Source organism: Orcinus orca, chromosome 14, assembly GCF_937001465.1.
Source record: "Orcinus orca chromosome 14, mOrcOrc1.1, whole genome shotgun sequence".
Lineage (NCBI taxonomy): Eukaryota > Metazoa > Chordata > Mammalia > Artiodactyla > Delphinidae > Orcinus > Orcinus orca.
Genome location: NC_064572.1, coordinates 76,225,736 through 76,246,471, shown reverse-complemented (window position 1 = coordinate 76,246,471; position 20,736 = coordinate 76,225,736). Strand labels below are relative to the sequence as shown.

At 48.2% G+C, this 20,736-nt stretch overlaps 1 protein-coding gene across 2 annotated transcripts in view; it reads left to right on the top strand.

Moving 5' to 3' along the window:
* Positions 1-20,736, top strand: part of GFRA1 (GDNF family receptor alpha 1) — a 206,764-nt gene that overhangs the window by 145,532 nt on the left and 40,496 nt on the right. For both annotated transcript variants that reach the window (XM_033420965.2, XM_004265806.4), the window contains one exon: positions 17,973-18,082. In XM_033420965.2, the coding sequence (XP_033276856.1) occupies positions 17,973-18,082 (110 nt within the window). The remainder of the gene's footprint in view (positions 1-17,972; positions 18,083-20,736) is intronic.

Here is a 20,736-nt window from a genome sequence, read left to right as displayed (position 1 = left end):
TGGAGGGTCAGCAAGGCTTCCTGGAGAAGCTGTCATCTGAGCTGGGCTGGAAGGACGAGAGGCACGGGAGAGACCACCAGGGGTAGAAACGGGACAGAGGCCCAGGGCTGTGGATTTGAGGAAGATGTGGGAACAACAACCCATTTACTGGGTTTTAATGATGAGAGGCACTGGGCCCCATGATCTCAGCCCACGTGGAGGAGCTAGGAACCAGCCTGATCTTGCCAACTCCAAAATCTGGCTTCTGTCATTCTTTCCAAATGACTGTCTTTCATGACAAGAATACAATGTTCTTATACCGTTCAGCCTTACCACCTTTAGTTCCAGACGGGCAGAATGATAATCCCATCCAGCCTCGGGTCTGGACGCTCTTTATGGCTCAGTAACTAAGACAGCATCAGTTTTAAAGATAGTTTTCACAGAGCGTTAGGACATAATGTCCATCACAGCCTCCTAGCATCACTTAAAACATTACAAAAGAAAAGAAGCTACTCAGGTAATATGTGGTCATTAAGTTCTTACTTTAATTTCCTTTTGAGCATTCATTGCTTATCATAGAGTGGTTTCTCTGTGACAGCTTACTGATTGCAAGTCATTTCTACAAACAGGAAAAAAATCTTTCCAGACCACACTGGTATTCTTCTTATTGTTAACTCAGTCATTTACTCAGGCACATTCACTGAGCACAGTCTGTCTGACCCGAGGGTCCTAGGTGTGTAAGTCATGTGACCGTCACCCAGGAGCTCCCAGGGACCTGGTTGCTTGGACTCCTTAACTCCCTGCTGAAGTGTCACTGGAGTTTAGAGTCCTTGACCCTCACTTCCCCCCAGGCAGCAGATATCAGGGACCTGGCTGTGTATCTCATGGGAGATGAATTCTCTGCTGTCACAGAGCTACAACCAGCTCTAAACAACCCATGGTTATGTCACCAGGGGGCGGTCATCCAGGTGTTTGCCTTCCTGCCTTCTCCTTGCCCTCTGGCCATTTCATTAATCATAGGAGAACTTCCATTCTGTGATTGCATCTTGAATGCAGTGCTGATAAAACGTGCGGGGGGGTGGGGGGGTGGGGGGGTGGGGGGGGTGCGGAGAAGCCTGGAATTGTTCCCAGATATGCTGAAGTGGGAGTGGGTGGGGACTTGAAGGGAGTTTCTGGAACCCAGATTTCAGGCCACTTTGTCTAAGAACCCAATTGATCCCCTCTGCTGCTTTGTGCAGCCTGTTCCTCTTCAAAGGGGACCCTTCTGCTCTGCCCAGTGAGCATTTCACGTACTAGGACCCGTGAAGTTCCTAGGCAGCGTAAACTAGCTCCCCGCTCAAGTCTGGACCGAAACCCAACCATACAGAATTTACAGTCTCTTTTTTTTTTCTTTCAAGGGAAGGGGATGCCTCTGTTTTATATCGTTCTCTTTTTCAAATGTGCTTTATCCACGGAGCAAAGAGTGGGGGAAAGGGAGACCCCAGTATTCCTAGAGGGCTGCCCCCTTAACGAGACCAACATCCTTTGGGGTCCAAGGGCATCCCATGCTGGCTGGCATGCTGACCCCTTAAGCTGAGGCTGTTACCTCACTGTCCTGGCCTCCACAGGACACAAGACTTCTTTTGATCATGCATGGTTTGCAGTTGACATAAGTTCCCATAGCCTGTGACCCAGAGCTGTCTCATTTTTGTGCGGGGAAATCTGCCCCCTGTCACCGGGTGGCTGTCGTGTATGATTAGAGCCCGGGTCTCACAGCCAGGCTTGGGGTCCTGCTCCACCCAAGGAAACCCCAGACCCCCACTCAGGCACTACCCCAAGTTAGATATCCTGCAGTCACGTTGACACTTACATTTCTACGAGGCATTTCCACCTCAGTGAATGGGAAATTGCTCTGTGATTTCCGAAAGCAATTAATTACGCAGAAAATTTTACATCCAAGGAAAACAAGAATTTAAAAGAACCATCAATGTGAAAAGTACCACACCAAGCTGGAGTTGGGACTTTTTTTTTCCTTCCCCAGTAACTGTCAATGTGTTTGTGAATGAGGCGACCCTGGGCTCGCATCCTGGTTATGATAGTTGTAGAACATGGGCAGCTCGTGGCCTCAGTTTTGCATCTACAAAGGGAGGTAACGACTCCATCTTCACAGGGCAGCCATGAGGATTAAATGCGATATCTCTGCAACGGCATCATCACAGTGCCTGCCACCTAACAAAGCAAAGACTCAATAAGTTTTTCTTTCTCCCTCACACCTTCCGCAAGTTTTGATCACAGAGGACAAAGAAAGCTTATGATTCCAAATACAGCATCCCCCCGCCATCCCTGCTCCAGTAGCAGACAGAGACCTTTAAGGCAGGATTTGTGGATGGAAGGGGTAGATTTTTACTGCTTTACACTTTTATGCACCCACAGCATTAAGCGGCGCATGGAAATTCCAGCTCCATTACGTGAAGCTGTGTTGCTAAGCTTTGTACATCACCATCTTTTCAGTCGGCACCATTAGGGAAAAGTGGGGGGCAGAGGCGGTGGTAGACAAAGTCCAGAGGTGTTTGTCATCTCAAGAGCATTTCTGTCTAGAATAAACAGTTATCAGCATACAAAGATACCCACTGAGACGTGGACGGAGCTGGCCACGAGTTTGTTGGGCCTGGAGTCCTAGATTCACTATTGTTTAAACTGAATACGCAGTGGGGGCACCCCTGGCAGCCTCACGGGACACGTGCTGCTTCAGTGACCCAGAGTAACTGTGAATAAAGGGTCCTTAGAGGTGCTTGTGTCTGAGTCAGTGATGTGAGCCATCCAGCAAAGGGCAGTCACTGACTCAGTGCCGCTGAGTCTGAACCTTCCTCTTGTCTGGGTGGTTCTGTGCCATGAATCATCCGATCATCCTGTTAGGAAGCAAGCCACAAGGGGGGGCGGGGGCAGGGTGGCTCGTTGTACAGGACTCAGGGGCCCAGAATCTGCAGAGCCAGGGACATTATTGCAGGAAGCTGTGGGTGACAATGATGGTGATGAACATGATGACGAAGAGGGTAACATTTATGTGACATTCGCAGTGCGCCAGGCACTGTGCTGAGCACTTCACAGCGACCCCGGAAGTGAGGGCTGTCCTCGTCCCCCGTTCGCAGATGAGGAGGTGCAATCTTGAGCAACTTCTGCAGTCACCCACGTGGTGCCGCTGGAACGAGCACCCGGAGAGTCTGCAGGGCTGCAGAGCCCGGCTTCTGTCCGCTGTGCCCCTGCTTCGGATGCAATGTGTGCGTCTCTTGAAAACCACCCACATCACCTTCCTCAGAGTGTGTGGAATTGGAGACTGGAGGTGATTTTGTTTTTAACTCTTTATTTATTCATTTTAAAACAAAAATTGTAAGTAAGAGAACTTTGGATCTTGTCAAAGTAAGACTTAAGTGCCCCTCATCAAAAGTATTTCACTTCTCAGGGCTTCCCTGGTGGCGCAGTGGTTGAGAGTCCGCCTGCCGATGCAGGGGACACGGGTTCGTGCCCTGATCCGGGAAGATCCCACATGCCACGGGGCGGCTGGGCCCGTGAGCCATGGCCACTGAGCCTGCGCGTCCGGAGCCTGTGCTCCGCAACGGGAGAGGCCACAATAGTGAGAGGCCCGCGTACCGCAAAAAAAACAAAAAAAAATCGAGGTGAAACATTTTTAGCTACAGATATGGTTTGAGAAAGTTTTCTGCTCAGCGTTCTGGTGGGTGGTTGGTCCATTCACTGGCTCAGCAGGACTGGAGTGCCGGGGGCTTTGCAGGGCCCAGGGCGTCAACATGGAGTGTATGCGCACACCTCCTGGAAGAGGGGCTTCCGGACTTCTCCCAGGTGCCGTTGCTCCAGGGCAGTGGTTCTCCAATTTTAGCCTGCAGTCAAGATCAGTTTCTGATCTGTGAGGTCCGGGTGGGGCTGGATAATTTGCATTTCTAGATCAGTCCCAGTGATGCTGCTGCTGGTCTGGGGTCCACACCTGGAAACCCACCGCCTTAAGGTATGTTGACCAGGTGATGACCTAGGCTGCTGAGCTTCGCCCTGCTCGAGGGGTCTGCAAGCTGAGGATGAGGAGTGAGCAGCCAGGTGGGCCCTATGGGGCACTGAGACTCAGCAGGGGCCCTAGGAGAGGCCTCACAGCTGTGACTGAGGTGACTGTTAGCCCAGGTTGGGGAAGGGGAGAAGAAAACACCTGGGCAGTTTCTCGGCTGCACTAAGGTCGGGCTCTGTTTGGAGGGCTGTGGGATCCGCTGTGAAGGACTCTAAGGTCTGCCCAGGTGGTAGCTCCTCAGAAACAGAGGCTGCTGAGCCATGACCAACATGTATCTATTTACCGGCCCCACTGCCGGGCGGAACCTCGCCCTCAGTGTGCAGAGGAAGTAGACAGCCTGTTGTCCATAGGCTGAGCTTGGCCTGAGATTGGAATTCATTTGTCTGAGTTATGCTGGAAAAAAATGCAAAGCAAAGCAGTGTTTTAAAGCAATTATTTGAATAGAAATCCTCCTTCTAAAATGACCTTCGGAGCAATCTTTGACCTGAGCTATTCAAATAAGGAAAGCTGACATGCTTTACTCTGCTTTTCTTGTCACTTTTTCCAAGTGGAAGCATCTTGGGTTCTCAGGAGGGAGTGTGGGACGGGCAGCGCCTATGGTGGGGCTATGACGCGGGTTACTCAACCACACACGGACGTTCAAGATTCAGAAGTGCTATGATCCCGTGAGCCAAGATCACCGTGAGCCTTGACCTGCACAGATACATATGCAGAGGCTGTTTCACTCCTAGCGCATTGCTGGTCACAGGAGAGGGCAGGTGGTGGGTGCAGCTGGTGGGAGGTCAGATGCAGTGTCCCGACGGGGCTGTATCTCCATCTTTGTCCTTGTCCCGCTACAGCCACTGCTTCACACACAGCATCTTGTTTGTTGTTTTGTTTTGTTGTTTGTTTTTTTGTGGTACGCGGGCCTCTCACTGCTGTGGCCTCTCCTGTTGCGGAGCACAGGCTCCGGACATGCAGGCTCAGCGGCCATGGCTCACGGGCCCAGCCGCTCTGCAGCATGTGGGATCCTCCCGGACCGGGGCACGAACCCGTGTCCCCTGCATCAGCAGGCGGACTCCCAACCACTGCGCCACCAGGGAAGCCCCACACACAGCATCTTGCATTGTAGGTGCTTAGTGACCCTGGTCCTTGGAAGGTTGGTGTCCTTGTTGAACCCAGTGCTCCAGGCACTGAGCTAGGTGCTAGATGACCAAGTTGGAGGTCAGCACCCTTGGTCCTGGGCGACTGGTTGCCAAGGCACCTTTATGAGTCCACTCCACAAGCCTCAGGCCCGGGGCTCTCTCTAGGCTGCTCCCCAACATCCCTTGGCTCAGAGGAAGCAGGAAGGGGTGTTTTCTGGGTATACAAGAGGTGCCACGAAATACTGCCTGTCCACGGGACTCTATTCCAGGCTGCGTGGGAGAGCGCCCTCTTGAGGGAGCCAGGCTTAGTGTCCTTGTCCACATTGGGGCAGGGTGTGCTGGCCTCAGGTGCCTCCAGAGCCCAGCTGAAGTTGTGACCCTCCTTGGCACTTGCTTCCCGTACGCCTGTCCCTTCGTATGAAGGAGGAGAGACATTACCTGCCCCATTACCTGCCTCACAAAGCTATGATTGGAGAGATAGGGCCGGCGTTGAAAGCACCCTGAGAGTAGTAATGGCAACACTCATATCGGCCCTTCATTGAGCACTGAACTCTGTGCCAGGCACTGGGTTCTGGGCCTTAATCCTCCCACAGCCCTGCTGTTGGTGCTTGTGTTTCATACTTGGGGAAATGCAGAGCTGAAACAGCAGCAGGGGCTCTTGGGATTGGAACCCCTGGTCTGACTTCAGGTCTCACTCCCTTTCCCACTGTGCCCGGCACCCATCAGCTCCGGGAAGGGGCCCACATGTGTGTCTGCCCTTCCCGGAGCCGGTGGGTGCCGGGCACAGTGGGAAGGCACTCAAGGAGATGATCCTGGCCAGGCCAGCTCCTGCCTGGTGCCTCCTGTCCGCAGCCTTAGGAGTGGTCCCTGCAGCCAGGAAAGGGTGCTTGAGGGGCTGCTGGCTTCTCCCTGTGGGTCTGGCGAGCCCCACTTTTTGCCCCCCTCACTTCTTGATGAGGGGTGACGGTGTACACAGCCTGGGGAGGCGGGGTGCTCAGCCTGGGCCGAGATGAACACGGCTGTGTCGTAGGATTGCATTTGGGCCTTACTGAACAGTAACAACAGATATTATTTTTTTTATGCTTTTAAACTGCAAGCACTATTAAACCGAAAGAATGCCCACTGATTCTGTCATTACACTTTACTGGGCCTAGTAAAGATCCCTTATATCCCCCTAAATCAGATTTTGGCTCTTGTGTGCACGGTTCACAGCAAAATGGCGGCAAATGCCCCAGAACTAAAATTAAAAGACGGAGCATCAATTCTTTCATTGCTGTGGGGGTGAGCGTGAGCTGGAACGTCTGTGGTCTTCTTTTCAAAATCGGGCTCTAACTCTTACCAGCTCCGTGATTTTGGCTGGATGTTGGCCTTTCTGGACCCCAGGGTCCTCCACTGTAAAATAAGACTAACCTGGCTGGTCAGGTTATTGGGTATTAAGTGACCCAGGCTTATGAAGCGTCAGGCACAGTGACTGGCTCTAGACGAACATAGCTGTTAGTGCAGTGTCTGGAGTAATTAGACGTGGGCTGCTGTTTCTGCTCACCTGTGCCCAACTGTAACGCCAAGATGTCCCTGATGAGTATTGGTCTCTAGGTGATTGGAGCCATAGTGTGTGGCACTGGATTCATTCATTCATTTATTCACTCATTCAACACATATTTTCTGAACATCTGCTTTGTGCCAGGCATAATCCCAGGTGCTCACCTTCTTATGGTGCAAGCAGGGTATCATCAAAGTGAAGATGTGAAAAAGAAAGTGATGGAGGGGAGGTGTGGGCCGAAAGGCCAAAGCCACGCCCTCCGTGGGGCTCAGAGCCAGGGAGGGGATTGGTGGAAGGGCTCAGAGGAGAGCCTTGAGTTCACTGTGAATGGGTCAAAATAAGCCCTGTTTGAGTGGAGTGGTTGAGGGGACAGTTTATTAGAAAATGGCTTATGCGAGCCATGGAAAACAGCTGCTCTGCCCTACAGGGAAAAAAAAAGGAGGAATGTAGTTTTAAATGCAGCTGAGAGCTTTAGGTAAAATGTAGAAACTGGGATGGTGGGGTGCAATGGGGTATGGAGTGGGGTGGAAGGGTACTGTTGACAAGAGGATGTTAAACATGAGAATGGATCACTGCCAAGAGTAGGGATTTTTCTGAAAAAAGGGGGGAATTATCATCTGATAGCAGTGGAATAAGTGATTTATTCTTTTGACATGTAACACCACAATTCCATCTCCCGAGCGATGCCCCATCTAGGAAGGAAGATATTAGGGACTAGTTATTTGCTGAGCTCAAAGTCTCTGTTGACCTTAAAACAACTTGCCTGGAAGAAAAATGACCTAGTGTGTATTTACTATTGAACATAATTTTCCGTAAGAAGTCTGAAACCCTATTAAGGATTAATAGGAGATCTTCTTTTCATATGTTTCTGCTTGAAGTCTGTTTGTGCAAGTGCAGGCTGTTACCATTCAGACATCCATGTGTCTCCCGCCATCCCCACCCCCCCTCCCAGGGCACAGAAACTAGGCTCCTTCAATGTGTGGAAGATAAATTAATATTCGGCTGAGCAGAGCTTGAAGCTTGGGGCTCAGGCACCACAGGGCTGTCCTTTGAGGATAGGGGCAAAGGGGGGAGTTTTGCAAATGAGTAAAGTCAAGAGAGCCTGTGTAATTTTAATTTTTCATCTTCTGGGAACCCTTGAAGAAGCAAGGTTTGACTGAAGGAGGCCAGGCAGCATTTGGGATAATTTCTAGAATTTACCTGTGTTTCCCTGAAGTAATTAGAGTTCAATTTCTCGAGCTATAAACATCATGGTTTGACATTTGCGTCTGAGGCTGCAGACAGCACCTCCTTAAATTTACACAGGCTTGATGCCAACCAGGCCAGCAGAGGACATCGTATAGGGATCATATGTAGTGACCTGTAGAATTGCCTTGAACTGTTTTTCCGTGGGTTTGAGTCCATTGTCCCGTAAAACTCATTTTTCTGCTTGAAGATGTAGAGAACTCACAGGAGAAATCTCTCTTCGGTCCTAACGGAAGGCGTAAGCCTGATGTTAATCGTGAGATTACTGAGCACATACAGACCTTGAATAGGTGAATTAGTGACCGCAGGACAAAAGCATTTCATCTGTCAAGTTATCAGCAGATGGATTCTAAGGGAAATACCAGTGTGGTCATCTCTACCCTAGGGCTTCATAGAGGTCTCAAGGTCAGAGCAGAACAGGAAACAACAGCATTGATGAGCTCTGTCCTCATCTAGGAATCTGGAACAGTTGTAAACAGGTGCTAGGTGCCAGGTACACGTACATAATCCTTCAGGAACCATTGGAAGGACTTCCTGTCATTCTACCAGAGTAAATTAAGCTTCAGAAAAGTTAAGGTACGTGCCCAAAATGTCATGGTTAGTAAATGGTTGAATTGAAATTTAAGTCCTGGTCCATTTTCAGATTCCATCTGCAAAACCTTTACCGCCGTTTCATAGTGTTTTCATTTTCTGTTGCTGCTGTAACAAATTACCACAAACGCGGTGGCTTTAAGTGACACAGACATATTCTCTTCCAGTTCTGGAAGTCAGGAGTACTGCCCCAATCCCACTGAGCTGAACTCAAGGCATCCGCAGGGCTGAGTTCCTTCCAGAAGCTTTAGGGGCAAATATACTTTGTTGTCTTTTGCCCTCATTCCTTGGCTCATGGCGCCTCCCTCCATCTTCCAAATCAGCAAAAGCTGGTCCAGTCTTTCTCCCATTGTATTGCTCTCACCTCCTTATCTGTCTCCCGCTTCCACTTTTAAGGACCCTTGGGATTACATTGGGCCCACCTGGATAGTGCAGGATAATCTACCCCCCTCAAGGCCCACAACTTTAATCACATCTGCAAAGGTGCTATTACCATGTCAGGTGACATAGCCTTAGGTCTCAGGTTCCAGGGCCTAGAGTGTACACACCTTCATGGGTCATTGTTCGGCCTCCCACAGTAGATTTTCTTCTGAGAATCTATCTTGTTTCTGATTTTCGGTATATCACGAATTGTGGAACTAGTTACTTCCCTCCTCTTCCCAGTGGTTTCTAGAAAGCACAGAGCCAAGTACTTAGCTTTCATCTAGCCAGGTGTATGTGTGCATTTTGTACTGACTGCACCTCTACCTCTGTCTTACCTTTCTTTGGCCCCAAATACCCTCTCTAATTTTTACATTTATTCTGTTGCATCAAAACTACATTCGAATTCATCTCAAAATTTTTTCTGAAGCAAGAGTGGGCATAAGTAAATGGAAGCATGGTGGGTGAGCTTTCCTGCCCTGGGTACCTGAGCAGTTGACTTAGAGCTTCTTAGATTTCAGGATGAATGTAAGGCAACTTCTGTAATTCACTCCTGAAGGTGGAGGTACCTGCACAATTCTACATGAAGTAAATTCACAAGGTGTTGGTCTGGAGTTTTAAGGTGTGGTTCTACTAGCGAAGGATTGGTTGAACATCTAGATTTCGATTTCTTTTTCTCCTCATGGCCAAAAGTCACAAAACTGGTTACTAAAGATTCCCTGCAGAAATATAGAAAACTTATTGGATACGATTTACTCAAAGAGTTTTAGCATTTTTGTCACAGACAGCTGTTGGATACCTGAAAGCTTAATGATAATTTCATCACCCAGAAAAACCCCCTATTTCTCTTCTCCCTCAGTTTCTTCCTGTAAAAGCAAGTACCACCAAAGCTACATTTTCTGCGCTAGAGACGTGCTGTAGCACGGATAATACAAAACAACTTATTTGACTTAGCCACGAAGCATAGGGTTGTTCGCAATGTGTCTGTGCTCCGATGATGACTTACAGTCTGCTTAGAGTGTGGCCATCAGTGTGTGCATTGGAGAAATTTGCTGAGGGAGGGGAAGGGAGGAGTCCCAGCTGAAGGGCAGCTCTGGGGCATCCCATCAGGCGCTGCAGAGAGCCTCTGCTAGGTTGGGATGGATTCCGTTGCCAACTCCCATTAACTTGCTTTCCAGATTTGCCACGTAGAGGTTAGTTGTCAAGCTGTGTCAGCCGCTCTGCAGATGTTGATTGATGGCTGTCAGTGTTCATGCAAGGTGACTTCCTGAGGGATGCCGAGATTGATCTGATGCTGACCTGGGCTTCCCTTGGTGGTGGTGGTGGGGGGGGGCGCGGGGCTGCTGCAGTTTGATGTGATCAGAAAGGCTAAGGAGGCATCGCATCTCTGCCCTGCAGCTTGCTTTCATTGAGCCCTCACCCTTAGAGATAGATCCCAAGCAGGACACATGGGCTAAACTGATGCATGGCTCCACCTGCATTCCATCTTCCTGTGGGTCAAGCTCAGAGGACAGTGACCGCAGCCTCCTGTGACCCACGTGCTAAGCCGGGAGCTGCCAAGGAGCCAGATGAGCAGGGACTCCCCGGGGGGAGGGGCACAGGTGTGGGGCATTTGGTTAAATGGGCTGCAACCTCCCTAAGAATCTGGATGAGGCTGAGCAGGGAGTTGGGAACACGCATTGATTTCGCCTTGGTCACAGGGGCCTTCCTGTCCCAGGAAACAAAAGCATTAGGCAAGTCTTGAGGGCTTCTTGGACCTCACGGCTCTATGTCCCAACAACTTGTGGCCACGGTCTGGCTAAGTCACCAAGAAGCACATCGTTGGCTGAGGCTTTCCTCATGCCGCCAGGAGTGGGGACCCACATTAAGGGACTGAGGAACACAGTGGAGCTTTGAGCATCTGTGCCTGGGGCGTGCAAACCTGCCCCAGGGCCGGTGCTCCAGAGAGGTCACATTTGCTCCCAGGCAGCGGGAGGACCTGATCTTTCTGAAGAGCAGCCCGAGCCCCCCAGCTTCACAGCCTGCCCCTGGCAAACACTGGGCCTCTGCTTTGGGAAGCCAGAATGTACGGTTCAAAGTGGGAAACAGCAAAGCAAGAAGACACCCCCTGCAAAATATGTTTAACATAGGCTCTGATTTGCTGAAGGATGCTTTCCAGATGTGCTCTCCAGTAGGCTGCTGGAGAAGCAGGGCTAAGGTAATTTTCTAAAAACAAAAAGAGGAAAAATCTGTTTTGTGTCACTGTTCCAGAAAACTACCATTCCAGTGCTCTTGCTTTGTCATCCCAGGGCTGATTTGGGCAGCATGTTTTTCTAATTGATTTTATTCTGCATAAAACGTTAGCAGTATTAACAAACTTACTGATATTGAGTCATTTAAAAAAATATGTTTTTTCCCCCTATAAATGCCTAGGAAAACGTAGCTTTTCTTAAAATGCTTTTATTCTATAAGCTCATATGACTGAGAGGTTTTAAGTAACACCTCAGGATTCCTGGCTTCGGACTCATCAAATTTGTTTTGGTCAGACTTACAGCCCTCAGTTACACAGATTAACCTGTTCTAAGTACATACTTCATTTTATTGCACTTTGCAGAAACTGTGTTTTGTACAAATTGAAGGTTTGCGACAACCCTGCATTGAGCAAGTCTATCAGCACCATTTTTCCAACAGTATTTGCTCACTTTGCGTCTCTGTGTCACATTTTGGTAATCCTTGTAATATTTAAAACTTTTAAATTATTGCTGTATTTGTTATTGTGATCTGTGATATTATTGCAATAGTTTTGGCATTTTTAGCAATAAGGTATTTTTAATTAAGGTACATACATTTTTTTAGGCATAATGCTATTGCTCACTTAATGGACTGTGGTTTAGTGAAGCATAACTTTTTTACGCTTCGGGAAACCAAAAATTTCATGTGACTTGCTTTAAAGCAATATCCACTTTATTGCAGTGGTCTGAAACCGAACCCGCAATGTCTCTGAGGTCTGCCTGTATGTAATATAAGGGCCAGCAGAAGATAAAGATATATGTTTCTCTGTGTCGAGCTTGCTAGATGTTTTTGTTGCAAGGGCTTCACATTAGAATGGACCAGAAATTGGGGAGAAAAGATGAAGGGATGTGAAGTAAAAATGTATTGGGCAACGTGTATTCCAGGTTCTGAGCGAGGTGCTTTATATAATTGTCACTTAGGTGTCACAGCAACCATTTAAGGCACCTCTAGATACCATTGGCCCCATTTTCCAGGTGAAAAAACTGAGGATTGGAGATGTTAAATACCTTACTAAGGTATTTAACCATGGAAGGTAGGGCTGGGATTAGAAACAGATGCGTGTCACTCCCAGGCCTGTCATTTTGGGGCTCCTCTAAACTGACCCATTGAGAAAGCTTTCAGAAACTAAACGGCTTGAGTTGAAAACCAAGACTTTAAAGCCCTAACATTCACGCTGGATTCAGAGAAAAATGCCAGTGATTTCTTACCTGAGCAGATTAATCAATGGATCCTGTTCCAAGTTTGAGTTGCTAGTGGATCGGCAAGTCTGGCAGTCCTGTATGGGCAGTGGTGTTGTCCCAAAGACTCCCTAAGAAAGGGGAGCCTCATTCATTGAGAAACTCACCACCCTCTTGGGCAGAGTCTGTCTGCACCCTCTGGCCCCTCCTGAGCCCCAGCATTGCAGGCAAAGCACTCACTGAGGCTGTGAAATCAGTGGAACCTTAGGAAGAAGGCTCTGAAGAAAAGCTGGTCAGACAGTGGGAGGCACGGAGCAATTAGACACTTGACGACTTTAATTCAATCCCAGGGTAAAGTCCAGCACCCTCCTCACTCTCTTCTTCCAGGGCTGTTACAGGCAGTAGGAGATTCCTCTTCCAGTGAAGGCCCCTCTGCCACCACTTACCATGTGACAGTGAACAGGACCTTAACCTCTTTGGCCCTCAGCTTTCTCGCATGTGAGACGAGGGGATCCACTAAAAAGATCTGGTCTCTGTACTCAAAGGAAACCAAATGCCTTGGCACTAAATCATGTGTAATGGTGGAACGGGACCATGGATGAAAATAAGAATGCTTCAGAAACAAGTGGATTTTTTTCCCGCAAGTAGCTTCAAGTGTCCAATAGACTGTCTTTCTGAAGTGGAAGGGAAATCCAAGAGCTAAGTAGTCAAGCATCATGTTCAGGAACTCTGGCTTATTAGTGTCAGAGCCTGGATCTCTTTCAGGATCTCACAATTCTTTGTCCAGGTCTCCATTCCAGCAACCACACAGCTTGTGTCCAAGTATGGGATTTGCCCTGGGGAAGAAAAAAAAAAAACATTTAAAGGATTAGAATAATCCACGATGAGTGAAACTGGGCATCCCTAGTATGTTTTTTACCTGTTCGCCATGACACTATTTTCCTAAAAATGGTAACAGAAAAAGTAGGTAAATGATTTTCCCCCCACTGTCAAAAGACCATCTGCTGTTTAAGACGCGCCTAGATTTTATCATTATAATCATTTTTCTATTTCCAGTTAACAGCATGCTTCCTTTAATATGATATTTTCTGCATAAACCACTGTTTTCTCTTCAGCAGATTTCCTAAGGCCAACTTGGCATTTGCTGGCCTTTTCCTTCCCTTTAAGGGTGGGAAATTTCTCTTTCGCAGGGAGATACATTTCTACTTTAGTGCCTATTCATTTTCTTAGAGAAAAACAATCAGGTTCATCACTGCTGTCGTCATGGAGATTTCATGTCTCCAGAAGAAATGCAGTTGTGGAATTTCTTTGTTAATCCCACACTGGCCATGTAAGCTTTTCTGTTTGCATCACTGCAGCCCAGGCGGAGGAAGCCACTGAAAAGGTTACGGCGTGATTCTTAACCCAGGGTGGGCAGGAGGTCGTGTGCAGGGGGCGGTCCTGGGATGCTGGGGCTGGTTGGCTACTGGACAGATGAAGGTCCGGGGCTCGCACAACCTACTAGACGCTTGACTCCCAAGGCGCCATGACCTTAGCACGCCCACAGCCCACCTCATTGTCTTCCTTGCAGACTGTCCTCTCCTGGGTCCCCCTCCACATTCCACGGCACCACTGTCTACTGAGCTGTTCACACCCTGATTCTGCCCCCTCCTTTTTGCAGTCTTGACCTTCATTCTAGCAACACCCACCGTTCAGGGCATCCTCCTTCCCTCCTCCCCCTTCTGGCCCTCAATTCTCCGCTGGCTGCAGCCTCCAACACCATTGTCCCTCCTGCCTTTGGCCAGTTTCCTGATCCTGCTCTTCTCATCGCTGTTAGAGCAGGGGGGACACAGAAGAGGTCTCAAGCAAATCTTTGCTTAATAACTGAGACACCCAAGAGTCTTCCTCCTCTGCAGATCTGCTCATGTTACTTCTCTGTTTCAAATCCTTCTGTGAATCCCACTGCTTTCAGGATAAAATCCAAACTCTTAGGTCATTCAAGGCCCTTGGTGATCTTGCCAACACCATCTCTGTCACTCAGCCATTTGCCTCCCATGGTCCCACCATCTCAAGTGATCGACTGACAATTTTCTGGATGATGCATGTGTTAGGTGTAGTGGTTGAGAATGTCCTCCAGCTCCGGAGTCCCACTGAATGTGGTCACATTCCAGCTCCGGCACAGAGCTCTACAACCTGGAAGGAGTTACTTAACCTCTCTTTCCCTCAGTGTCTCCATCTGTTAAATGGGGCTGATAGTATCACCTACTAAGGTTGTTGTGAAAATTAAATATGTGAATACATGCCAGACACTTAGATCAGTGCCTGGCAGGTAGAAACACTCCGTAATTATTAAGAATATGGTTACTTTATTACATACTGCTTCCTTCTGCCCGGAGTACCCTCTTCCACCTTTTCCTGAAGGATCCTAGCTATCCTCCAAGTCTCAGTCTCAATATTACAGCCTCTCAGGCTGTGGTTTCCCCCTCTGTAAAATTAGGAAAACGAAGTAATAGCCCTTACCTTATTAGAGTTGTCAGGGAAAAATATATAGTGTATGAAGGCATACCTAATATATACTAAATACTTCATTTACGTTGTGTTATTTTTATTAGCAGCTTTTCTTACCTTTTATCAAGAGCTAGCCACTGTAGTATTATAATCTTTTTACTTTTTTCTCTTAGCTTCTAGATGGCAGGTTATTTGAGTTCAGGGACAGGGAACTTATTCATCGTTATTATCACAAGCACTTGACCCATCATTCAGTGAATGGAACGGGCAGGAAGTCAGAGCCTTTGTCAATACATGTAATCATTTGCACACGTTGCTTTGAGAGATTTCAGAGGACTGTGCTGCTGGGATGTGAGGATCTTTGGGGAGGACTGTTTTCTCTCTTTGGAAAATACTGGAGACTGGAGGTTAATTTACGACACCATTTCACATGCCATTTGACACAAAGGGAGAGGAAGCCTGTCCTGGAAGAGCTGGGACTCAACTCCCAAGACCCGACACATCCTTCATCTCTGCGATTGACTACATCATGCTGGCTTTTAAAGAGCACTGTGCCAGTAAATATGTAGCAACTGGTTCTCCAAGAACAGCACAAGACCCTGATTTGTAGCACTTGCTGATTACCATTGTGTAAATATTCCCACCAAGGCCACTTTCAAGCTACCACTGTGATGTTAACCAGCTCGCAAAATTCGTGAAAAGGTACCAGTCGGCCCATAATGAGCTGACTCCAGGAACCACTGTATAAACTTCTTCTGACGTCAGTTTTTCTATCTGTAAAATGTGAATCACAGAAAGTGGCCATCCTGTCTGCAAGTATAAATGGCAGGGGGAGGTGGGTCAAAGGCGAAGGAAACAGGGAAATGTTAGTGCTTTAGCTGTGCTGCATGTGCTCACGATTATTTTGAAACTCTTGCTGTCCACTGGCTTGGTTTTGTCTTAGGACCGGGATCTGTGCTGACAATCTTCTCTCCAAAACCAACCTGTCTGGGGTGATGCTCAGAGCAGTATATCTAGTTTTATCCTCCCAATCAGGGTTATGTTCTCTGCAGCAGACTGACTCAATTAGCCTTTCATTCCAGAGTCCAATTGTGAGTCCGTTCTGAGGTTGTTAAGTAAAATGAATCTGGTGGCATTAGCCTTGTGCTGGAGGGTAGTATTCCGCATCACGGTGCTGTTCAGTTAATAGTCTGCTCAAGAGGCTACGAGAAACAGGAGACTCGGAGAGAGTGAGACCTTTCGACCGTCTCTGCGGGGCAGCTGGGAGCGCGGGGCTGCCAGGTCAGAGAGCTGATCAGGTTGTGTGCAGAACTGGAGTCGCAGCTGCCTGAACCACAGTTGGCCTTTGCAAAGTTAGTAGCCCAATGCCATGAGATCATTAACTTTCATGACCAGGGAAACTCTTCTGAAATTAACACTCAATCCAAGCTGGATGCCATCGGTGCCAGTTGAGTAAGCCTGAGTCACCTTCAGGGATTTCCTCTGAAAGATAAATCCTTTAACCAGGCTACAGAAAATGGACAGGTTTTATGCCTTTCAGTGTGTTCAGTTCGAGTCAGAAAACGCCAACTAGGCTTAGACCGTGGGAGAGATCCAGGCGCGTACACAGGCATACGCACGAGCCTCATCTGGAGGAGTTTACCAAGCCACTTAGCTTCAGCACATGGCCCTGCTTGGGAAGCGTTCTAAAGGGCCTGTCTGAGGAGTGTCAGGTGCTGTGCAAAGAAAATGAAGCAGAGCTTCAACACCTGCCCCGGGGAGTCACCGTGATGGAACCAGGCACACGACATACGGGATGTACAGATTGGCACAGGTAGGGAAGCTCAGACACGCCTTGTTTACAAGGGTTCAAGGAGAGACCAATCCCATACGAACCATCCTTTTCAATGTGCTGTGAACTTAGATAATTTCATCAGGCCTTTTAATCCCCTTCCAGTTAAAGTTGTAGGAAAGGGACCCGGAATGTGCATCCTACAGGCCTTTTACAAACCTCTGTGTTCTCCAGACATCCTCCCTTGTTCAGCTCCACCAAGGCAAGCTTGCTTATATCATCAAGGATGCTAAGTAAATACAGTTTCTTGGGTGGATAGAAGTAAAAACAGCTCTGGGTATGTTGGCTGGCAACTCGGGTGAGCTGAAGGGAAGAAAGCTAAGACAAACGTCCATTGTGTCCCATAATTATCAGATAATTTAAATTCTCTTGAAGTCCATTGTGTTATTCACATAGAAACAGAGCTGTGGTCTGCTCGGATGACCTCAGAGGTGCCCCAGCTTTCATTCAGGATTTCTGCAACAATATCCCCTTTAGACTGAAAAAGAGCCAGTTGGCCACAAAGAGCCCTTTTCCTCCCCAGACCGGTGTTGTCTACGGCCCTGTCTTCACTTCTGCACCTTCACCACCACCCAGGTCTTCTGGGTGGACTGCGCTGGCCCCTGGAGGCTTAGCAAACTGCAGACAGATGCTTCGCTTTATCAGTGGACCCCCTACTCCCAGTCAGACAGTGAAATTGCACCCTGAGCCAGCATCGCCCTGTCCCTTTTGCCTTTCTCTTCAGTTCTGGAAAGGCGAGCTCTTCCTCAGTATCACTTGGCTGGAATAAACCACTGCCCCCTCCCTGAGGTGGTGGCTGAGAGATGACTTAGATGACAGATACACGTATTTTTAAAGCCACTAGTAATTACAGGAGCAGTTGGGCTATAGGATCCTGTTTTGATGCCAGGGACATGTTTCTGTATAAAGTAAATATTTTCCCAGTGTGGACCTCCGGTGAGTGTGTGGAGAAGCACATTTCCTAAAGATGCAAATAAGTCTAGTCAGAAATAAATATTGAATGGAAACTTCAAAGCATCTAGATTTCTCCAGTTATAGGCCCTGAAGTCTTCTCTGCAAGGCACCCACACAGGAGGGCGAGGGGACGGTTAGGGGCGCGCATAAGAGAGGATGCTAATATCGTAAGAGTTCACGTTCTCTGTATTTTTTGGTGTGGAGAAAGGCCTATCAAGGAAGGAGTAAAGAAAAGTTATGTCTGTCCAGAAGCTTAGGCTATTTTAAAGCCTATTCCCCACCCCCTGCTTTCTTCCTGTTGCAGATCTCGCCTGGCGGATTTTTTTACCAACTGCCAGCCGGAGTCGAGGTCTGTCAGCAGCTGCCTAAAGGAGAACTACGCTGACTGCCTCCTCGCCTACTCGGGGCTTATTGGTAAGACTGGGGAGACATGGGATGGGAGAAAATGCTGGTTTACAAATACTCAGACTCCTTCCATTGTAGCCTGCCGCTCCCCATGGATGTAAAAATCTCCTAGGAATGCTCTGTGCTGGTGTTTTGATGTTGGGTCCTTCAGGACTCGCCTCTGAAGAAGGGGGGAAGAAAAAGGAGGAAAATGGATGCAATGGATGAGCAAAGGCAGGAAGCAGGGATTATTAAAGAACTGGAAGGCAGCCAGTGTGAAGACCTGGGAAGCGTCTCAGTTGGAGAACTGGCTGCACAGAACAAAAGTAGGGGGGAGGGCTTCCCTGGTGGCGCAGTGGTTGAGAGTCCGCCTGCTGATGCAGGGGACACGGGTTCGTGCCCCGGTCCGGGAAGATCCCACATGCCGCGGAGCGGCTGGGCCCGTGAGCCATGGCCGCTGAGCCTGCGCGTCCGGAGCCTGTGCTCCACAACGGGAGAGGCCACAACGGTGACAGGCCTGCAAAAAAAAAAAAAAAAAAAAAAGTAGGGGGGAAAGCGTGGTTATGGAAGAGGAGAGCAAGTCAAACCAAGTTAATTGAATTGGGGAACTTTGGAGAGAGGGAACTTGGAAGTCATTCAGTCTGGGGAAGTCAGAAAGGCTGTTTTCCAGAAATGGCCCTTTGGAAAGAAAATCCCTGAATACTGGGGGTCCTGCTCGCCATTAATATTCTGGGTAATTCAGCTCCTGGTGGGTAGGGGTGTATCGCCTAAATTTTTCCCCTGAGAACAGACATAGCATAAATAGTGTTTTCTGTCTTTCAAGACCTAAGGTGTTAGAGGAACCAGGTTCTTGGCATTCAGGGGAACAGTGCAAATAAATGAGGCACCAGTGCGAGTCGGAAGAGGGACAGAAAGAGGCAGATCTGTACCCAAGGATAAACAGGGGCAGCAGGAGGAAAGGAAGGGCTCTGGGTGCCAGGGCTGCAGAAGCCTTGGTGGCAGGGCTCGCTCACGATTGTCGTTTGAGAAGCAACAGGTAATGAAGGCTGGGGAAGGATGCGGGAAATCACGGTTGTCAGAGCCTGAGGGCTCAGCCAGGGTGCGAGCGCCTGCCAGGATCACACAAGTCACCAGGCAGAAAGAAAGTCCCACCAAGAGTGACAGCACAGACCAAATTCTTTGTCACCAGAGTGTCTTCAGCAAGAGCCACTGGGAAAATCACTGACTGTACTTAATGCAGGGATATTGCAGGTGCCTGCACACTCATCCCAACTTTTTTTTTGCAAGGATACCTGTGCTCTCTTGGGTAATACCATTCACCAGCTATTGACCATTCTCATGGATAGGCCCCATGAGCTTATCTCCCTTAAGTCAGCTCTCCAAATTTGCATTCACTCTCCCCTTTTCTTAAATAAAGTAGTCCCTAGTAGGATTATTTATCAACTATGGAATTACAGGTTTAAGAAATAACTGAATTAAGTAAGGAGTGCTCATTGTAAAGAGTTTTCTTTTTTTTAAATACAGAGAACGCAAAGGAGACAATGTTAAAGAGGTACAGCCCCACTCCAGGATATAATCACTCTTTACACCTCAGTCCGTACCTTCTAGGTGCACATGCTCATGAAATACTCCATATGGCGCCAAGCCTCAGGGCTGCCAGGTGTTTCTGGCCTGAGGATGATGAAATCCTCATTATTTAAGGGAATAACTGGTTGAAACAATGCATTCTGTGCACCAAAATTTATTTCTCTCTTGGGTCCAACTCTTTCCCTCCACTCTGGTCATTGGGTTCTAACTTCTCTCAGGACAAAGCTTGTTCCTACTTCTTCCGAATGGCAGGGATCCATTCTGGTGCCAGGCATACAGCAGATGCTTAGTAGACATACTCTAGCCTCTTCACTCAGCGTTTGGGGTGCCCGTTCCTTTCTCACCCAAAGTTAGAAGCTTCTCTCTGCCGTGGGTTGACGTTTTCATCCCAAGGTATAATGGGACATTATTTAGTTCAAGTCAGTAAGGAATGTAGGGCAAAGAAGATATGCCCTTGACCCAGAAGAGCTTAAAAAGAATTTTTTTTCTGTTTCTGAACCAAATATATCCTGTGGCTCACTGGACTGCCTACTACTTCTTAATTCCACAAACTGTATAAAAACAGAAGGCTTCTTGGCATGAGTAGGCCTTGCCTGGTGTGAGCCACCCAGGAGAAGACACTTGGGTCGTGCTAAGTATACACACATTGTTTATTTGTGCCAGTACAGAACTCATCAGAAGAACAATGAATACACAGGAAGATGTAGGCAAGAGTGACCACCCAGCATTTCTTTGAGGACTCCTAACACAATACTCGAGGAGCCATTGGCTTAGAGAATTTCCTTTGTTTAGTTCCAATTCCATCACAACGTGGAACACTGAATCAGTTGAGAGTCTAGTGAGCAGAGGCCGCCTTGTATACATCCAGAATGTGGGGTAACCCATAAGGGTAGCTTCTAAGCTTCTCTGGGTTACTCTGAAGGAACCTATTGCTTCTGAGGGAGGTAGAGGCCAAGTCCTAAAAGGGTTTTTTAAGATGTGTCAAACCAGCTCTATTTATGAAGATTAATGACATTTTCAAGAAAATGCAAGGGACTTGGCAGCTCACGCGTTCTAAGTTACTTCTCCGCTACTCCATGGCATCCGTACTGTTTGTG